This window comes from Poromitra crassiceps (assembly GCF_964638095.1).
Source record: "Poromitra crassiceps genome assembly, chromosome: 17".
Lineage (NCBI taxonomy): Eukaryota > Metazoa > Chordata > Actinopteri > Beryciformes > Melamphaidae > Poromitra > Poromitra crassiceps.
The window spans coordinates 39,204,219-39,226,442 of NC_139635.1; the positions used below are offsets into that span (position 1 = coordinate 39,204,219).

General features: G+C 44.6%; 1 protein-coding gene across 1 annotated transcript in view; it reads left to right on the forward strand.

The window, feature by feature from the left end:
- Positions 1–22,224, forward strand: part of xrn1 (5'-3' exoribonuclease 1) — a 41,892-nt gene that overhangs the window by 13,826 nt on the left and 5,842 nt on the right. The window contains exons 17-38 of the mRNA XM_083653756.1: positions 1,660–1,755; positions 4,792–4,895; positions 8,098–8,229; positions 8,533–8,695; positions 9,766–9,879; positions 10,223–10,321; positions 10,438–10,553; positions 10,842–10,988; positions 11,181–11,270; positions 13,265–13,400; positions 13,545–13,601; positions 13,906–14,038; positions 14,746–14,815; positions 17,610–17,802; positions 18,080–18,169; positions 18,333–18,419; positions 18,807–18,857; positions 19,187–19,267; positions 19,388–19,519; positions 19,788–19,923; positions 20,249–20,421; positions 20,523–20,636. Of these exons, the coding sequence (XP_083509882.1) occupies positions 1,660–1,755; positions 4,792–4,895; positions 8,098–8,229; positions 8,533–8,695; positions 9,766–9,879; positions 10,223–10,321; positions 10,438–10,553; positions 10,842–10,988; positions 11,181–11,270; positions 13,265–13,400; positions 13,545–13,601; positions 13,906–14,038; positions 14,746–14,815; positions 17,610–17,802; positions 18,080–18,169; positions 18,333–18,419; positions 18,807–18,857; positions 19,187–19,267; positions 19,388–19,519; positions 19,788–19,923; positions 20,249–20,421; positions 20,523–20,636 (2,514 nt within the window). The remainder of the gene's footprint in view (positions 1–1,659; positions 1,756–4,791; positions 4,896–8,097; positions 8,230–8,532; positions 8,696–9,765; positions 9,880–10,222; positions 10,322–10,437; positions 10,554–10,841; positions 10,989–11,180; positions 11,271–13,264; positions 13,401–13,544; positions 13,602–13,905; positions 14,039–14,745; positions 14,816–17,609; positions 17,803–18,079; positions 18,170–18,332; positions 18,420–18,806; positions 18,858–19,186; positions 19,268–19,387; positions 19,520–19,787; positions 19,924–20,248; positions 20,422–20,522; positions 20,637–22,224) is intronic.

Genomic DNA, 22,224 nt, shown 5'->3' on the forward strand with positions numbered 1-22,224 from the left:
ATCAGACACAAGGTAGCACCTCAACACCCTGCAACACATCAGATACAAGGTAGCACCTCCACACACCCTGCAACACATCAGACACAAGGTAGCACCTCCTCACCCTGCAACACATCAGACACAAGGTAGCACCTCAACACCCTGCAACACATCAGACACAAGGTAGCACCTCCACACCCTGCAACACATCAGACACAAGGTAGCCCCTCCACACCCTGCAACACATCAGACACAAGGTAGCACCTCAACACCCTGCAACACATCAGACACAAGGTAGCACCTCAACACCCTGCAACACATCAGACACAAGGTAGCACCTCCTCACCCTGCAACACATCAGACACAAGGTAGCACCTCCTCACCCTGCAACACATCAGACACAAGGTAACACCTCCTCACCCTGCAACACATCAGACACAAGGTAGCACCTCCTCACCCTGCAACACATCAGACACAAGGTAACACCTCCTCACCCTGCAACACATCAGACACAAGGTAACACCTCCTCACCCTGCAACACATCAGACACAAGGTAGCACCTCCACACACCCTGCAACACATCAGACACAAGGTAGCACCTCCTCACCCTGCAACACATCAGACACAAGGTAACACCTCCTCACCCTGCAACACATCAGACACAAGGTAGCACCTCCACACCCTGCAACACATCAGACACAAGGTAGCACCTCCACACCCTGCAACACATCAGACACAAGGTAGCACCTCCACACCCTGCAACACATCAGACACAAGGTAGCACCTCCTCACCCTGCAACACATCAGACACAAGGTAGCACCTCTACACCCTGCAACACATCAGACACAAGGTAGCACCTCCTCACCCTGCAACACATCAGACACAAGGTAACACCTCCTCACCCTGCAACACATCAGACACAAGGTAGCACCTCCTCACCCTGCAACAAATCAGACACAAGGTAGCACCTCCTCACCCTGCAGCACATCAGACACAAGGTAGCACCTCCTCACCCTGCAACACATCAGACACAAGGTAGCACCTCCACACCCTGCAACACATCAGACACAAGGTAGCACCTCCACACACCCTGCAACACATCAGACACGAGGTAGCACCTCCTCACCCTGCAACACATCAGACACAAGGTAGCACCTCCACACCCTGCAACACATCAGACACAAGGTAGCACCTCCTCACCCTGCAACACATCAGACACAAGGTAGCACCTCCACACCCTGCAACACATCAGACACAAGGTAGCACCTCCTCACCCTGCAACACATCAGACACAAGGTAGCACCTCCTCACCCTGCAACACATCAGACACAAGGTAGCACCTCCACACACCCTGCAACACATCAGACACAAGGTAGCACCTCCTCACCCTGCAACACATCAGACACAAGGTAACACCTCCACACCCTGCAACACATCAGACACAAGGTAGCACCTCCTCACCCTGCAACACATCAGACACAAGGTAGCACCTCCTCACCCTGCAACACATCAGACACAAGGTAGCACCTCCTCACCCTGCAACACATCAGACACAAGGTAACACCTCCTCACCCTGCAACACATCAGACACAAGGTAGCACCTCCTCACCCTGCCACCAGGTAGATAGCGTTGAATGAAAGCACTCCTCCTGATGATCTATTGGTCTCTGTCTCTCTAGTTCTTTAAGAAGAAGAGTGGAGTGGTTGTGTTCCAGCAGAGCAGCAGAGGAGAGAACATGATGCTAGAGATTCTCTCCAGACAGGAGGGGGAGCCGGTGAGGCTTTGTGTGTGTGTGTCTGTGTGTGTGTGTGTGGATGGACTGCAGTAATCCAACTATTGACATTAATCTAAATAAGACAATATTTCGATTAAGAGCTCATTTATGCTCCATTTTCATCCGAAAATAAATGCGTCCGTTTCAAACGATGTCACGTTGGTATCATGTTAAGCACTCGATCCACTAGTGGGCAGTAGAGAGTCAAGTGTGTGTGTGGTACTGCTCTGTTTCATCCGTATCCGTAAGCTTTCAGAAACATGCAGAATTACGCACAAAATGAACGCAGAGGCTCTGTCCGTATGCGTATCTGTATTTAACGTTGAGTAGAGCTGTGCATCTTCACTGATCTCACGATTCGATACGATTCGATTATACAAGTCTACGATTCGATTCGATTCGATTATACGATGCATCTTAAATCGATGCATCACTTTTTCCGCAATACATGATTTATTTTTTCTCACTTTCTTTTTTCTCACTGTGTGGCTACTTTTAAAATAAAAGTGCATTTGGAATTGCATTGTATTATGATCCATAATTAAAATAAACAACTGCATGTACTTACATTCTATTTTATTTGATTATAAAAAAAACAAAAAACAAAAACGATTTTTGATATTTGTTAATCGATTCAGAATCGTCCTATTAACTCATTCACCGCCAAAGACGTCTTTGACGTCTTATCAGAAATAGCCATCCACGCCAAAGACGTGTTTGACGTGTTTTTGTTTTTATGAGTGCAGCGCGTAGTTGAAACACTTACCCAGCCTGTGACACAGACACGGGTCCCTAAACCTCAAAGTCAAGCCGACAGCACGTTATCAAACACATACCGCAGCTGTTGTTTGAAACGAGAAAGAAGGAGGAAAGGAGGAAACACAGAGAAACGCGCTTCCTTGTACAGAGGAAAAAACGCCATTGAAACGCCTCTCGGCGCGCTGCACTGCTGCCTTGCTGCAGGGCGAACCTGGATTGCCTAGTCAAACCCGTGACGAACATGATCGATCCGGTTCCAGCAGCGCCTGGTCCCAAAGCCAAGCCGCGGACCCGTTCCTGTGTCGTGTGACTCGTGTCGCAGCATTCGTCCCACTCCCAGCCCGAACGAGAGGAGGAAAACGCTGATGGGGAAGGAGGGGGAAGGAGGTGCGATCTAGCTGCAGGCAGCTGTGGACAGAACTCTCTCTCTCTGTGTGTGTGTGTGTGTGTGTGTCTGTGTCTGTGTGTGTCTGTCTGTCTGTCTGTCTGTCTGTGTGTCTGTCTGTACACTCACTCACACTGAGCAAACTGTATTGTTGAATGTAAAAAAAGCACTTCATATATATATATATATATATATATTTTTTTTTGTCATTTGTGTCATAATGAATAATATTTACATGTCTGATGTCAATACAGTTCAAAATAAAAGAATTGAGAGCGATTTCTGCATGATATTGTGTGCTGTACATAAATGCCATTTTCTGCAATTTCTTTTCTCAGAGAGACATTTTGGGTGAAAACAGGGTGTATATAAATGGCTATAAGTAGAGTACAGAACATGCTAAAAGCTCACTTTTTTTTTCCTGGTGAACCCAGAGACGTACATCTTCATTTTGAGGTATTGCAAATCACTCTGGTGCTAATAGATAATTTACTGTGGGTCTTGAAAGATGACCAACAATTATGAAAATCTTTGGCCTGTGCTAAATATTGGCAGTCCTAAACTGGCGGTGAATGAGTTAAGCATCGCGATGCATCTCTGAATCGATTATTTTCGGCAGCTCTAACGTTGAGCATAATTGGGCCTTAAGGTGTTTTCATGAGTTGCTTATAGAATATTTAATTCATATTCCTGTTTCCATCCTCCAGAGCAGTTAGGATTAATGACCGAAGACACGCCCACATGATGTCCCTACTTCTCAGTTCCCCTCGTGAATTTAACCTGAAGACCTTTCTGTCATGTTTCTACCATGTGAAGGACAAGATGTTGGGACTTCTTGTTACGGCTGGCAGTCATATTTGGTTCTGTAAACAAGTTGCGCAACAGCGCAGGCATCATAATGCAGTTGTACATGTCAAAAGATTACTGCAAAAAAACTCTGATACGATGTCATAGTGCCATCAAGGTGTATTCATGTCTACAATGCAATTCAATAATGCGATCGGAGTACTCCACATGTCTTATATTGACTATTACATACTCATACTCCGACTATGATGCTATTCAAGTTAAGGTCATCAGAAAATGCTGTTTACATGGCAGTTTCCTATTCAGAGTATTGTCTTAATTGGGTTAATATCAGAATATTGCAGCCCCATAGTCGATTAGGTAGTCTGCTAGTGCTTTGAATTTACACAGAGGGGAGCATTCTCTACGCACTAGTCTGAAGAGAATGAGCAGTCATAAAAAAAAGAGAATAGGGTTCAGCATTTCCCCTACCATTCTACAGGCCTGGCGGGCCCGCCAGGCCAACGGCGCCGCCGCCAGGCCAGAAAAAAAAGCAAAAATATATATATATATCTTTTTTTCTGCTTCCCCCAAAATTTCAATAAACCTTTATGGCATATTATTACAATACAACAATACTGTTGTTGACCGTGAACAGTAATAGAAGATGCCAAATCATTCAAAACAATAAGCACTTTGCTTTTAGGAGTATTGTGCCAGCGTGTGGCGCTGTTCCAAAACGTGTCAACGTGTGTCGTTGCCTGGGAAACGCACATCCCATAATACAACTGTTCGCATCGCATCCCATAATAGTATGATGATACTTGGGATGCCATTGCGAACATAGATGCGAACAGGTTAGCTAAAAGTTTAGCGTCGCCAGTGAGGGCCCCCACCGTTGCGATCGGGTTACATTTCGAAATTCCTCCAGGCCTGAACATTTTTCTAGGGGAAACACTGTCAGGTTTGATGCATACTTTTTGTCTGTCTGTCTCTCTATATATACCTCTCTTTCTCTGACACTGAGCTTCATCCTCTCTGCCTTTCTTTCACCAATACTCACCACGCCTCTCTTTCTGTCTGCCTCCACTCCTCTGGCTCTCTAGGTATGCGATGACGTCGCATCGCTAGTCCTGGGGAGGTCGGTGTTCGTCAACTGGCCCCATCTAGAGGAAGCTCGTATCATCGCAGTATCGGATGGAGAGACAAAGTACGAATCAAAATTGGACATGACAAAAGCCTTTGGCCTGAATGATACATGTGTTGAATGCAATACAGGCTGATGGAACGTTGTTCATTATTAAGTTTTCACACACAATCATCAAAAATTAGGATGTCCTTAAAGTCGAACTGAACCCGTTCGTCACGTGCATATGAGTCCGTTTCAGACTGAAAACATAGTTTGTCTAAGATGACAGGTTGAGAGGCGGGTCATAGTATCATGTCGATGATTTTATTTGACAATTCTGGGGACTGGATTGGGCTTTGGCCAATCCTGGCGTGTTCCGCCTCCAAATCGAGTGGGATTCAGTGTGTTGTGGCGCTCCCCTCGGGAAGAGCCTGCTGACGCGAGGTTAGTGGCTGAGTGGAGCTCAGCGAGCCGCAGGCAGCCAGCTGCCTTCATGTTGCCGAGCGGAGAGTGCAGCACGTCAGCCTGGAATCCCCGAAGTGCGACCCCTGACAACCAAGCTCTCGGATGCGCGCGCCATTATCGCTGCTGTAAATACGATATCCCTGGAATGCGCGTTTTAACGAGCCAGTTACATTTCTTTGCATTCTTAGAGATTATAGTTTTTGTTTTTATGCCTCCGCCGGCGAAGCCAGGCCGAAGGCATTATGGATCCGGGTTGTCCGTCCGTACGGATGTTTGTTAACACCATATCTGAGGAACGCCTTGACGGAATTTCATCAGATTCGCCTTAAACATTCACTTAGGCTCAAGGATGATCTGATTAGATTTTGGTGGTCAAAGGTCAAAGGTCAAGGTCACTGTGACCTCTCCAACGCCATTTTCAAGCTTGTTAACGCCATATCTGAGGAACGCCTGGACGGAATTTCATCAGATTCGCCTTAAACATTCACTTAGGCTCAAGGATGATCGGATTAGATTTTGGTGGTCAAAGGTCAAAGGTCAAGGTCACTGTGACCTCTCGAACGCCATTTTCAAACTTGTTAACGCGATATCTGAGGAACGCCTGGACGGAATTTCATCAGATTCGCCTTAAACATTCACTTAGGCTCAAGGATGATCTGATTAGATTTTGGTGGTCAAAGGTCAAAGGTCAAGGTCACTGTGACCTCTCCAACGCCATTTTCAAGCTTGTTAACACCATATCTGAGGAACGCCTCGACGGAATTTCATCAGATTCGCCTTAAACATTCACTTAGGCTCAAGGATGATCTGATTAGATTTTGGTGGTCAAAGGTCAAAGGTCAAGGTCACTGTGACCTCTCGAACGCCATTTTCAAGCTTGTTAACGCGATATCTGAGGAACGCCTGGACGGAATTTCATCAGATTCGCCTTAAACATTCACTTAGGCTCAAGGATGAACTGATTCCATTTTGGTTATCAAAGGTCAAAGGTCAAGGTAACAGTGACCTAACAAATGCCATTTTCAAGCTCGGTAACGCCATATCTCAGTAACACATTGACTAAATTTCTTCACATTTGGCTCAAATATCCAATTCTGCACAGAAACGCCTTGATGCAATTTCTTCCAATTTGGCTCCAACATCCACTTGGACTCAAGAATGAACTAATGGCGGAGGCATAAGTCCGCGTTGCGGTCGTTCTAGTTTGTTCATGTTTCTAACAATTGGCCAAGTTAGTACCGTAGTTAGTTTATGGGATAGGAATTCTGCCAGATGACAGGCACTAGGCGCCATTTTCTACTTCATTTGGAAGAGAAAATGATCCTGAAATGAAGATTTGATTGACAGCTGCATGTCGTGATATGATTGGTTGATATGGGGTAGAAATTTGATAGTACTAGGTGACGTCAGCAAACTGTACATTACTGTTATCAATGAAATCTTGAAAAATGAACTTTTGATGGGAAAAAGTGTGAAAAACGAAAGAAATTAGATTGTAGTGATTTCTTTTGCATACATTATTAAATAGGTGCACTGCATACCCAGGTATTTGAACTAAAAGAAAATAAGTCATTTTTGGGTTCTTTACTATCCAACATTCACATGGACAAAATAGTCTCAAATGCAGCCTCTGTGCCCAGTCGGTTTGGCTGCCATTTAGACACTCGCTTCGCCGCCTTTTCCGTGTGAATTATGGAGCAGCCATCGGGAGTCTAAGAGGCCATTTACACCTGGCATTAACATGCGTTTTCTGCCATCAGATTGCAATCCGATTGTATTTTATCACTTGAAAGTACAGGTGTAAACACCCCCAAAACGCATTGAAGAAGGATTGCAATCTGATCGGCCAAACCACCTCCGGAGGTGGTCAGGGACGCATTATGACAACATTTAACACAAGTGTAAATGCAATGCGTCCTCTCAAAACGCATTCAGCAACTACCATACGGAAATACATAATCTTCGGAAGTCGGGGACGGCACGCACACCTGAACGCAATTCCCCGGCAGCACCGCACCGGTGTGTGCCCTCATCTCGCCGCTGTGCCAGATGCGCACACACACAGGCAGCCTGTCACCATGGACCGGCTAAAAATTCTCTATCTCCCCCCCGCTCCGCTTTTGCACAACAATCGTAGCGTTGCTTCAAAGTTTTGCTGCGGAGGTTTTGCCACGGCTGTAACCACCTGTGTTGCGTTCAGGTAACATCCTAAATTACAATGTTATACAATTGAGAGCATAATTTATCTTTTATATCAACACTTCTCCTTTGGAAAAGGAGCGGAAAATGAAAGGAAAATGAAGGAGAAAGGGTTCGAACCCTTTTCCCCTCATTTTCCTTTCATATAAAAGAGAAATGATGCTCTCAATTGTATAACATGGTAATTTAGGATGTTACCTGAACGCAACACAGGTGGTTACAGCCAATGACATGCACGGAAAACGTATGTATGTGTGTGTGTGTCTCGGACCCAGTGTCATATAAACAGATAAAGAAATAGATGCAGTGCTGCGTGATCGGCCATCGTTTTGTCCAGGTGAAGGGGACGTTCACTGTGCATTTGAGCTTAACAATAACCTCTATTTCCCTGTGCATGTATGAAACATGCATGCACACGTTCAGGGGGCGCGCGCGTGATGACGTTGGAGCTGGAGAGCAATCGGATTGCAATCTGTTCACCCAAAACGCATGTTAGTGCCAGGTGTAAATGGAATCAGGCTGAAGTGATAAAATACAATCTGATTGCAATCTGATGGCAGAAAACGCATGTTAATGCCAGGTGTAAATGGCCTCTAAGTGTTTGGAACTGATTTTGCAGGTTTTCCCTGGAGGAGCCCCCCAGTGTCCAGAAGTTGTACGGCAGGTCCTCTCCTCCTCCCACCAAGATCACCTACCTGTCCGACAAGGAGCAAAAGGACTGGGTGAAAGACGTCCAAGGAATCACCGAACAGTAAGACACAGAGACAGACAAAAGACAGACATTTGTTTTATGAATTGATTAAAAAACGATAACTATTGATTTTTTTGTTATCACATGAAACGGATTGTTGCAGTCCTCAGTTCTGAGGCTCGGCTTTTTTTTTCTTCGTTTTTTTCTTTTTCCGTTTTAACTCTCGTTTCCTTTGCATTTTATGAAAACAATAAGCCTCCTCAGCTATGATTTATGAGCTATTTTAGAAGTGGGAATGTGGCTCTCCTTGGCGTCTGCCTCTCATGGCTCTTATTGCTCATGCTTATGTCTCATTTCTCCTAGTTACGGGAAGCGGAAGGGCATCATGGTGAATGAGACGCTGGTGGTTTTGTACGGTCAGCTGCTGTCTGGGAGGAAATACGTCCCCAGAGCCAACGGGGTGGTGGAGCTGGAGAAACAGTGGTCCAAGCAGGTCCTGCCTTTCGCCTACCAGACCATCGTTAAGGTAGATGCATGTACTGTGACTGTCACATCTTCACTGCACATTGTGTGCACACGGCACGCACGCACGCACACACACACACACACGCACACACACAGTGCAGCAGCGATCAGATTTACTTTTGGAAGCATGCAGTTCTTACCAATTTTCCCTGACTCCCTTTTCCATTTCTCACTGTCTCTTTCATTCTGTCTCTCTCTCTTCTTCAGGACATTTCTCACTGTCTCTTTCATATATTGTCTCTCTCTTCTTCAGGACATTTCTCACCGTCTCTTTCATTCTGTCTCTCTCTCTTCTTCAGGACATTTCTCACTGTCTCTTTCATATATTGTCTCTCTCTTCTTCAGGACATTTCTCACTGTCTCTTTCATATATTGTCTCTCTCTCTTCTTCAGGACATTTCTCACTGTCTCTTTCATATATTGTCTCTCTCTTCTTCAGGACATTTCTCACTGTCTCATATATTGTCTCTCTCTTCTTCAGGACATTTCTCACTGTCTCTCATATATTCTGTCTCTCTCTCTTCCTCAGGACATCACTGTCTCTTTTACTTTACTTTACTTTATTGGTTTATTGTGACGGGACAATGCACATTAATGGACATGTTCAGAAATACAGAAGTCTCTATATACGAAAACATGTAAATATGCCGGAGTTAGCTAATGCTAATTTACATCCGTAGTCCCCAATAAATATCAAAACAATCACTCATTACATTCATTCAACGCACAAACTGTGTGTGTGATGTAACGTGTCATTGCAAGAGATACCACAACATTACAGACATCAAAATTACAGCAAAACACAGACATGCAGCATGTAAGTGCTAAAAGAAGAATACTACACCTTACATTCGACAGGTTACATGATAACAATACACAAATACAATATGGAAGGCTACTCTACTCTCTCGTAAGTGCTACACTTAAGTGGTCTCTCATATATTCTGTCTCCCTCTCTTCCTCAGGACATTTCTCACACTGTCTCTTTCATATATTCTGTCTCTCTCTCTTCCTCAGGACATTTCTCACACTGTCTCTTTCATATATTCTGTCTCTCTCTCTCTTCCTCAGGACATCAAGGCCTTTGACTCGTCTTTGACTCGCTTTAAGACCTTGGAAGAGCTGTTTCCCCCGGCGACCACTGTCTTCATGGTGGGGAACCCTTACTACGGTGCCATGGGAGAGGTACGGTGACAGATCCCCCTCCACCTTCCTTATTTGCTCAGTCCCAGTGCTCCACTGTCCTGCATTCAAGTCATATGGGAATATCTGTCAGAATGACTTGTTAAAAGCAATCATCTGAAAGCTTCTATGAAGTTGTCAAGATGTCCCGAATCTCGATTGCAATATTAACTGTATTTTCTACTATTTACATTCTACACGGTTTACTATTTGTAAGCTGATGTGACCAGTAGGTTCACAGCTTATAACTCCCATCTTTCCCATATGACATGAATGCAGCTTAACATTACATTACATTTTCTCATAAATTAATGCTTGTGTTTCGCAAATAATGGGCATTTCACAGGTGCAAGAGTCTAGTGATGTCATCAAAGAGGGCCGGGTGAGAGTGGTCTTCAACGTGCCATACGAACCACAGCTAGAGGCCTTAATCCAGAACCAGCATGTAAGACATACTCACACATAAGACTGTACTTGTGAGGACATTCTACGAACGTGCATTCAGTCTTTACCTCCAACTTTAACCTTGTGTGTGTGTGTGTGTGTGTGTGTGTTATATAGAAGTACTGTGTGAAGTACAATCCCGGCTATATTCTGGCATCTCGCCTTGGCGTCACCGGCTACCTCGTCTCCCGCTTCTCAGGAAGCATCTTCATTGGCCGAGGCTCCAAGAGGAAGTGAGTGCTCAGCCAATCACCTTTTGAGGAACTGGTCCAGACTAATGTTTTACTTTCACTCCTGCCTTTATCCCCCCCCCCCCCCCCCCCTAATGTTCTATGATGAATTAAACCAAACTATTTAATGAGAGAAAAGCAAAATGTCCACCAGAGAGAAACATCCTGTTCCTGTGAGCAGCAGGAATAATGGACAGAGGAGGGGCAACCTAGACGCACACTTCTAATTGTTCCTCTTGCCATCCCTCCCTCTTTGTCGGCTCTCCTCTTCTTCTTGCTCGTGGCCTGCAGTCCCTGTGGGGAGCAGAAGGCCAACGTCGGCCTGAATCTGAAGTTCAACAAGAAGAACGAGGAGGTTCCCGGCTACACCAAGAGAACCGAGAAGGAGTGGCTGTACTCCATCGCCGTGGAGGAGTTACTGGCCGAATACCTGGACAGGTGAAAGAGCTGTGCGAGTGTGTGTGTGTGTGTGGTGTTCATGCGTTCACGCTCATGTGTTTTAACTGTAAAGTCTAATGCCGAATCAATGTCCCTGAAATCAGAAATGTGCTGTTACTTGTCATTAAATAATCGTATAGCTCATAATAATAATAATAATAATAATAATAAGCATTGTTTGTGGTTTGGTAGGTTTTCTGAGGTGTTCGACGCAGTGGCCAGAAACAGTCATGATGACGTTTTCTACGAAGACGACATCTGGCCCGGAGAGGACCAGAATGGGTAACGCACACTTAACACACACAAATGTATAACCACATCATTATATCCATACACACATTGAACTCCATTAAGGTTTTGGACATATAGTTGTTTTATTACTTTAGATATACATTGGCATACAGTTGTGAGGCTTCTTTTATCCATATCAGACGAGCACGCAAAGGACCACAGCCTTGTTGTACAAAGCCCCCTCCCAAAAGTGTTTTGATTCTATTCACTGAATATAGTGACGTAGTTGTCGTTCATACGCACTCAAAGATTCTCCACGGGATTCTCAATAGCAGTGTTGGGCAAGTTACTTTCAAAATGTAATATACTACATATTACTAGTTACTTTCATTTGAAAGTAATAAGTTACTTTACAATACTACTTTCTGTGTAGAGTAACTAGTTACTTACTACACTACTTTTGCATTACTTTTACCAAAACAACAGCAGTAGCAGAATGACATCGCCGCCCCGGAACCGTCCCAAAAAATAATTTCAACTGCCTTGAACGAGTCAGAGTAAACAATCCAAAATTCTAAATGTTATCCTTTTCCTTTGTTATTGTCATCTATAGTGGTTACGGTATTTGCATAAAAACACACCATTTGATTAGGAAATGATTGTATCTTTTTTAAATATGTGCTTTGATTTAATAAAATGTAACTCAATTTGTAACTTGAGTTACTTGACAAGTGTGGGCGGCTGTAGCTCAGGAGGTAGAGCAGGTCGTCCACTAATCGCTTTGGATGAAAGAGGTCGGTGGTTCGATTCCCGGCTCCTCCAGTCTGCATGTCGAAGTGTCCCTGGGCAAGACACTGAACCCCACATTGCTCCCGTTGGTGTGCCAGCACCCTGCGTGGTAGCTGCCGCCATCGGTGTGTGAATGGGTGAATGTACCTACTGACTGTGAAGCGCTTTGGATAAAAGCGCTATATAAATGCAGGCCATTTGACAAAGTAACTGGTATAATATTACTGAAATCCTATAAGTAATAAGTTATATTACTGAGTTACTGCTAAAAGTAATATATTACATGTAATATGTTACTTTTGTAATGAGTTACCCCCAACACTGCTCAATAGACACTTTTACGGTGGACGTCACAGGGTTAGTTGTGCCGAAATGAGCGACATCCCCGGAATACAGGAACAAGACGTCTTGTGCCGTATGCGTATAGACGCTGGACATTCCCACTAGGAATATGAAGATGTCCGGCACTGCAACTTTGGCGATGTAGTTGGATCCTAGACTCATCCTGACAGTGAGTACCAGGGGTGTCGAAATTAATCGTATAATCGATGCATCGCGATGCGGACGTGTGAATCGAATCGAATCGTTGACAGATGAATCGTTGAATCGTTTGTTTAAATCTCTGTTGACATTCAGATTTTAAAGCACTTTCTAAGTAAAAAAGGGACTTGATATTTTTCTTACCTGTTTGTATGAATTGATTAAAAAGTAGGCCATGTGCAGTAATAATACAGAAAATTGAGGATTTGATACTTGGAGCTGCAATACTTTGAGCTGTATCGAGATGCATCGTGGAATCGAATCGAATCGTTGACAGATGAATCGTAATCGAATCGTGAGGCCAGTGAAGATTCACAGCCCTAGTGAGTACGGGTCAAGAAATCTCACCCCATTGAAAGAGTTAGCTTATTTGTGTAAGATAACCTGTCTGTTGCTGGCAAAGCTTTAAAATACGTGGAGGAGGTGTCTGGATCTTCCATATTTCTATGACCGCTCCGCCCACGAAATAGTCATCGTTTTTACAAACCGTAAAAGGGTCTATATCTTACTGCCAGGTTGCTCTTAGTATTTCATTTATTCTCTATGGGGATATATCGGCTCTAAATTACTCAGAGGCAATGTGGAATACATGGTTCCAGCAGTTCTTTCATCCCTACGATTTTTCTCTGTTCAACCCTCCTTCCCTCAAGTTCTCATGTTTTAAAATGGAGGTGAAGGTGTTGATCCCAGCACTGATCATGATGAACACCCCACAGGGCGGAGAAGGTTTCCCAAATCACTTCCTGGTTGAAAAGTCACCCAGTCAGCTCCATCAGCCGGTCGTCATGTGACCTCCAGGTGTTGGACACGGCCATAGTGGAGAAGATTGAGGAGGCAGTGGAGAGGAATAAGGTTAAGCTTGCAGCAGCACACACACACATGGACTATTTCACGCTACCGCACCCGATCTCCTGTCACCCATATGGGAAACGCTCTCTTTTCTGTTTGCGCTCACTGCTCCTCTCTCCATCCATCTGTGTCCTCTCTCTCTCTCAGGTGAAGAAGGCCACTAAGAAAGTGCGTGTCACTGTCAAGCCTCATCTCCTCTTCAGGGTGAGTCCATTCTTGCCCCGTCTGTGTCAGCCTGTAGTGTTGTGGAGAAGATCAGATTTGAGGTCGGGCTTCAGTGTGAGCTTCATCATTCAGTCACGCCGCATCGAAACATTCTCAAATCAAAACGTCAAGAAAATGTCAATTGTAAAAAACTGTGTCGGAACCCAGATATTGAAATAATCAAAAATCACATTGAAATGACACGTGCATCTATATCCTTTGTTAACTGGACTCGTAATGTATGTTATCATTATGCGTTTACAAAGTATTGAACGTGTGTGTGTGTGTGCGTGTGTGTGTGTAGCCCTTGGCGCAGCAGCAGGGTGTGGTCCCAGACCCTGAAGCGGACTATCAGCTGTTCGATCGAGTGGTGAACATCAGAGAGAGCTTCTCCGTCCCACTGGGCCTCAGAGGCACCGCCATCGGCATCAAAGGAGGTGAGGACGCACACAATTGGGACTTCTTTCATCCACGTCCCATCTTTTTAAACATCTACCAAGGGCCCCGCGTTAGTGTGTGTTAGTGTGTGTTAGTGTGTGTTAGTGTGTGCCTTCAATAGGTCTAAAGCAGAAGAAACACAGGGTAGGAGATTAGCGGGGCCTCGGGGCAAAATGCCCATAAAATCAATCTAAAATTGAACCATGGAATTGGGATAACGGGGGCTTTTAATGTCCCCATTATTTGAAAAGCGTGCCCGGATTTTGTTCTGTATTTGCAAAGCGCAACTCGAAAATGGCCAGCTAGGCACCCGTACCTTCACAACCCCCGCCCCCTCCACTGTTGGGGGGGCTCCCTCCTCCTACTAGCGTTCTTTACCTCAGTGACACGCAGCGCAAGCTAGCTATCCAGCTAGTTCACTAGCTAAAGAATATGCTTTTTTTTTAATGTCCAAATAAAGGCTAATGTGATTAAAATTGTCCCTAACAATACGCAAACCACCCACTGAGTGATGGCTAGAAACGGATCGAAATGAAATAGAAACAGTCGCGACTCGCAAGATTTGATCAAATTGCCCTGGAAATGATCAAAATACAAACAAACAAAAACTTGTCAAAAAAAGGTTAATTTCCTACCCTGATGCCAGGGCTAGTAATGCCTCACTGTTAACACTGTGTGTGTGTGTGTGTGTGTGTGGTCTCTGCAGCGGAGCGCGAGGCAGAGGTTCTCTATGAAGTGGTGTTTGATGAAGAATTTGTTGGAGGACTCACCATCAGGTAAACACTAATAGCAGGGCTTAAAATTCACTTTGCAAACTGGGGGGGAATTCCCCCCTTATGTTCTTCAGAGCAAGGGAAAGGTGTACGCTGGATTTACAACACAAGACAAAATGATCAGATGCTGAGTGGGAATGCATGACGCATGTCAATAAAACCACTTTTGTTATTCATTGCGTTTCAGGCAGTCTTTGCGATGTGTTTATTGCGCATGTTCATATTGCGATGACGATGAAAATACGATTACCGTAAATTCCGGACTATAAGCCGCGGCTTTTTTCCCGTTTTTTGGCCCCTGCGGCTTATATAACGGTGCGTCTTATCTATGGATTTTTTCAGAAAAAAAAAAAAAAATCTCTCTTTTTTAGCACTCTTTCTAACTATAAATCCACTTCTGTTTTAATTTCCTCTCTTGCCCTCTTTTCACCACACCGCGGACACTGTGTGCACTGTAAAAATAAACAACGGTGGTGTTGTGTTATGTTGTTTTGTTGAAATGTTACGGTAATACGGTAAATGGGAGCTTCCTCAAACAGCCATCTCTTTCCCGACAATCCCCTCTGTGCGTGACCACTTACATATGGTAATTACGGTAAGCAAACGGCCACAAGCCCATCAACTCCCTCCCCCGACTACCAGGAGAAAATCACAAACTTCGGCGAATTCACACAAAGGAAGATCAAGGAATATTCCATCGAACCGGAGCAGATCATAAATATGGATGAAGTGCCTTTGACGTTCGACCTGCCACTCACTCGGACTGTTAACAAGAAGCGCCCTGGAGGATTCTTTCACCAAAAAAAAGCTTTGCTCGTTCTCGACAGCATGAGAACGAGCAGTAGATGATCATGAGGTGGTTTTTCAGACGTGTCGATATAGCAGTTTATCGCAAAAGTGTAATGGAAACACATTTTTCGCATTTGCACGTCATGTGACCCATATTATCCCTTGGAAAAGGAGCGGAAAATAAGTTTGGTAAGTAAGGTTCGATAGCCGTGTCAAAACCTCTGCAGCAAGTGGAAAACTTTGAAGCAACGCTACCTAGCAGAAAGACGAGTGTTGTGCAAAAGCGTAGCCGGGCAAATTAGATAATGTTTAATGGCAGAAATCGGTCCATGGTGACAGCAGGCTGCCTGTGTGCGCGCATTTGGCACAGCGGCGAGATGAGAGGATGAAAAGCACACACTGGTGCGGTGGTGCTGTCTGAAGTGAATACAGTGACTGTGAGTAGGCTAATACATTGCACACGTTTCAGGTGCAATTATAGAACCAAATCAGCCTTTTCCCCCCTCCATCTCTAAATCGGACCAGTTGTAGGCTATTAGGCTACCTTTTTTCCTCTGCCTGTCGCGCTGACTGCATTCACGCAGCCAGCAACATTTTGCGACTCATTTTCTTTTGAATTGATAATCAGGCTCGTTTATATGCATTGTAACTTCATGTTGGGATTTCCATTGACCATTGGTTGGATTTGAGCATGCAGGGGACGGGATATGGGGCAGATCCCCGTGCGTAATCACTGTGGCAGCTGCTGCAACGGGGAATCACTCAAACGCAACTTCAATGGAAACGCCTACAAGTCGCAATTGTACATTGTCGAAGTTGTAGAAATATCGCAATTCTTTTGCGAAAAACTGTAATGGAAACACAGCTATAGATGAAGAGGAGTTCGTTGGTTTTGAGTGACAATGAAGGAGAGAGGAGAGTGGTTGACGAAGCCACCCTGAACCTGTTCGTTTCCGACACTGAAGATGAGGACTTTGGTGGTTTCAGTACGCAGGAAGAAGAGGAAGACGAGCATTAGTGACTTGACTTCTCTGGTTACAGGTTTGCTGCACATATAGCCTATTGTTGTGTGATTTTGTCTGGGGATTAGTGACTTCAATCAATGACCTGACTTTTGTTTTGTTTTGTTGAAATGTTAATAAATGGGAGCTTCCCCAAACAGCCATCGCTTTCCCGACATTCCTCTCTGTGCACGAACCCTTTCATATGGTAATTAAACATCAAAACACCCGCGGCTTATAGACCGGTGCGGCTTATAGAAGAAAAAAATAGTCAATTTTGGTCCCGCGGCTTATACACCGGTGCGTCTTATAGTCCGGAATTTACGGTAATTGTGCAGCCCTACACCTGAGTCTAAATTACTATGGCTTTTCGTTCTATCAAAGCCTTTATTTTTTGTATAGAATGATACACTACTAAAACACTCATATCATATTATATCAGAAGTGTTCGTTTTGTGTTCACAATAGTGATGTCAGTCAGATTTGGTTACACCTGCCTTTACTGTCATGTTACTGGCAAAGCTGTTCGAAAAATTAGAATATCATGGAAATACCATGGATGACCGTGGGCTTCAGCGGATTGTCAAGCAAAGACGATTCAAAGATTTGGCGGAGATTCAGAGGGAGTGTACTGAGGCTGGAGTCAGTCATAACTGAGAAGTAACTGCTGATTTTCTTCACACTATTCTAATTTCTTGAAATACTGTTTTGGGGGTTTTCTGGAGCTGTAGGCCAGAATTATGAAAAATGAAACAAATAAATGCTAGAAATATTTCACTTTGTGTGTAATGAATCTATGAAAGTTTCGCTTTTTGAAAGGAATTATGGAAAAAAACGAACTTTTCCATGATATAATTTTTTTTTGGAAAGGATCTGTATACTATATTTTTTTAAATGCCAGTATTAACCACAGGTAGGATAACCAACCTGAAGTGTGTTTCTGCAGATCATGTGTTGGAAAGTGAAACGCCTGTTGTTGACGGCATTGGTTGTCCGTGTGTCCTCAGGTGTACGACAGGTCGCGGCTACCGCCTCCCTCCCAGCGCGCTCATCAACCTTTCCCACGGGAGCAGAGTGGATCAGGGCACCCACAAGCTCACGGCCATCGTCAAGCCCCAGCCCGCCGCCGCTAACGCTAACACACACCGGCAGCTGGCCGGCCTCAACCACTCGCCGCGCTCGCCGTTTATACCTACACAGGTAGGGGGCGACACGCACGCACACGCTTGAATGGTCCCAACCAATCCCCACACTTAGAGGTTTTTGCTGTCTGCTAGTGACACACACACACACACACACACACACACACACACACACACACACACACACACACACACACACACACACCTATTTTACCTGTTTGAAAAGACTGAACACAAATGTTGTCTCTACATTCCCTCACACACGCCTCCTTTGTCTCTCTCTCTCTCACACACACACACACACACATACCCCTCCTCTCTCTCTCTCTCTGTAGCATAACCACAAACAGGGTGTGGTGAAGTCAGACTCCCAGGGCAACAGGAACTCTCCTTTTAAGGCTTCCAACCACAAACAACAGGCCAAGGTATGGACCGTGTGCCCTGGAGCCGCCCCCTTTCTCACGTCACGCTCCGACTGTGACCTTTCAAAGGTCTTCTTATATGTGAAAGATGTCTTAGAATTAGATGAAGGATAACAGTCATAGACTCTCACTCTCTTGCCTCGTGCGTTTCTCTGTCTCTCTCCAGAGTAAGGAGGAGGAGTTCACCAATGTGTGGCAGTCTCTGCAGAACTCTGGCCCGCCTCAAAACCCTCCCGCTCACTGGCACAATAATGTAGGTATACGTGTTATATATATATATATATATATATATATATATATATATATATATATATATATATATTTTTTTTTTTATATATATATTTTATATATATATTTTTTTATATATATTTTTTTTTATATTTATATATAATGTAAGTACCGGTATACGTGTTAACTGTAAAACATGCCATGATTAGACCATCGATGGTTTGAAGTAAAGACCACCACTAAAATGGTCCGAGGGCACCCCTAGTGCTCAGAGAGTCACAGAGCCCAGCTCACACTGGTTGGTTATGCTGCTCCTCTCCTCCTCATAGGTTACCTTTTGTTCTTTCAACTTGCCACTGATCAAGATGTTACTTTTGTGCCATTTACATGGCCGTTGTCTTACCAACTCTAGGAAGGAGATTCCCAGCAGGGTAAGAACCAGCTCACCACATCCAGTAAAGCTGTGAGTACTCACGCACGCACGCACACACACACACACACACACACACACACACACACACACACACACACACACACACACACACACACACACACACACACACAAGGTGTGTTTAGATTAAAATATCTCACAAAAAGAATATTCCTATTTGGCCGCATCACCTTGGACCTATAATGTGATGCAAATGGTGACTTACAGATATATATTATTGATGGATGTGAACAGACAGGGTGATGTCATATATATATGTGTGTGTGTGTGTGTGTGTGTGTGTGTGTGCGTGCGCACGTGTGTGTGTGTGTGTGTGTGTGTTCGCGTGCGCGTGCGTGCAGCCTTCAGTCGGTGGCATCAGGGTGTTGAAGAGAAATGAAGAGGTTAACTCCCTTTTCCCCTCACAGAACACAGCCAACAAGGTACACACACACACAAAATGGCCTCTCCTTTCACTCTGCTTTTTACCAGAGCCTTTTTTTCTTCTACAAGCCATCATCTGATGCCTTCTTTTCTCTTTTCTTCTCACTTCTCTCACCAAGGCTTCCACTGAGTTCGAGGAGCTGATTGCCAATCTCAAGATCTCCACGGGCAACCAGCACACCCCTCCACCTCCCAAACAGGAACCCACCAGCCCACCAGTCAATCAGCTGTCTCCACAGTCTTTCGCCATGGTGAGTATCAGAGGGCGCGGATCGGTCAAGTTAACAGCAGTCTTTGCTTGAATTGCTTGAAAAGCAAAACACAAAAACTTTCATAATATTCCAGGTTGTTTTAATGTATATCTATGAATCAGAATTGGCTGAAAAGTGTTAAAGGCTTGTTCTTACTCAGATACCTATGATGAAGTAACACTGGTCACTGGCGACTAGATGTACATAGCAATACTGATAGGCTGGCTGGCAATTGAATTTGGATTGTGGTTGTTGACTGTTACTGCAGAAAGGGACTTTGGTCCTGAAGGAGATGTTAAAGATTGACAGCTCTTCAGCAGGAAGTCCCCCCTCCCAAGACCCGGCTAGCTCCGCCCCTTATGGAGGCCAGCAGCAGAACAGGAGAAGATCTGGCAAGAAGCTAGGTACCTAACTGACTATACTACACAACAAGCACTTTCCAACCAGATTAAATAGCTAAAGTTAGGTAACTGACTGAGAAACTACCCACCAAAATACTAATTTGCCTATTAATTAATGATCGTACCAACAACTACACGAGGTACTAGCGCTGACTGAAACGAGATCTTACCTTTGGGCTTGGGTACAATATTTAATTTTTCAGTGTGCTTACCTAAGCTTGGAAGTATGAACTTCCAAGAATCACTTGGAAAAAAAAGTCTCCTCCCTGTAAAAGCGTCAGTTGTTTTTTTCTCATCCTCTTATTCTCCTCTCTCTCTCTCCCTCCAGCGGCGAAGATGAACGCCCCGCAGTCCGAGGCGGTAGTGTTAGCCCCTCCTCCGCCGGCCGCTTCCCTCAACCTCCCCAACACGGTGCTGCCCAGCGCCGTGTCGGAGTTGGCCCGCATCTGTGTGGGGTTAGGCATGGCCCCGCCCGACTTCAGCTACATAGGCAACAGACAGGTAACAGACAGCGCTTTCACCACACGTTGTCTGCACACCTAAGCCACCAGATTCCATGCAGTCCTTTGCAAGTTTCATGTTGTCCTGCATCATCTCCACAGGGTCTGGTAGTATGCCAGGTGAAGCTGTCCAGTGGGCTCATGGTGCACGGGCCACAGTGCCCGTCGGAAAACGATGCCAAGGAGAAAGCTGCCTTCTTTGCCCTCCAAAGACTGGTACAACACACATACTCTTTAGGGCTGTGAATCTTCACTGGCCTCATGATTCGATTACGATTGAGGCTACAATTCGATTCGATTACGATTATCGATGCATCTTAAATCGATGCATCACTTTTTTTCCCCAATACATGATTTATTTTTTCTCACTTTCTTTTTTGCATTGTATTATGATCCATAATTAAAATAAACAACTGCATGTGCTTCCATTATATTTTATTTGATTATTTAAAAAATAAATAAAAAATAATAATAATCGATTTTTGACATTTGTGAATCGATGCAGAATCGTGCAGGTCCGCATCGCGATGCATCTTATAATCGATTATTTTTGACACCCCTAATACTCTTATCTGTTTGTGTTTCCCTGCATTTCTCTGTGTGAATCTGAATGTTAAACTTACAATATGTCATTTTCTGCCGCTAGGGGTCTCACGCTCAAAACAATAAGGGGGTGTCGTGCAGTAGTGTGGAATTATGCGAGCCATTTTGAGATTAGGATTCCCCTCAGTGTTCATTGTTCACAAGGTTTTTACCGGGAGCCGATAACCCGCAGACGTCTCCTGCTCTCCGAAAACAAACAGTAACTCTAATTACAACAGGTCAAAACGCTGAAGAAAGCAACAGAATTTGGCTGCAAGCCGCGCTGTTGCTAACGTTAGCTCAGCTTGTTTCTTTGTGCTCAGCTTGTTTCAAAGCTTTGGATTCATCCGTGTTCATCGTTCACAAGGTTTCTACCATAAGCCGGATTATACGAGAGTCCCCTCCTCTCCTAAACAAACGGACTCGGTAATTAAAATGGGCAAAAAACACTAAATGAACAGTTTGTTAACACGTTCACTGCCAATGACGTGTTTTTACGTCAAACAAAATCCAACGGTTGACTGCCAATGACGTGTTTTTACGTCAAATTTTACGTCGATTTTTTTTTTTTGACGGTGGGATGTTGATCTAACCCTTTTACGTCTCCTATACCAGAATTGGAGGTATTGAATGTGTATAATCTATTTTACCGACCCACTGAGTGGCGACATGTCTCTCCACAGTAGAAAGAGGCGAGCCAAAACTAGAGGGAAAAGCGCGAGGAAGCCGTTCTCATACAGTAAAATGGATGGCGAAAACGCTTTCACTTTCGCGCTGACGCACAGCGGTGGCAACGGTGGGGGGTTCCAAGAATAGACTGGATGCACACTTTGAAACACGCACCATAAATAAGCCCAGAATCGCAAGAGCTTCATCAGAGCTCTCAACCGGACCGCCAAGAAACGAGCGAAACCCATCCAGCGAGCCCCATCCAGACTGCCAGGCAGCAGCAGCAGCAGCAGCAGCAGCAGCAACTCGTTTGTCACAGACCCGCTGCAGAGCCAAGGAGGGCGGAGGAGAACGCCCACGGAGGGAGGAGTTGGAAGCAGAGGGGGGTTTCCTGCTGTTATGGAGGAAATTACTGTTCAAAACTATTGTTTAGATGTCTGACGTCTTACTGATGCCAAAAATGAATGGTTAAAGTGACTGTTCTATCGAATTTCACAAAAAGCCGTTTATCTCAGAATAAATTTCCAGACGCTGAAACCATGCTGTATTCAAC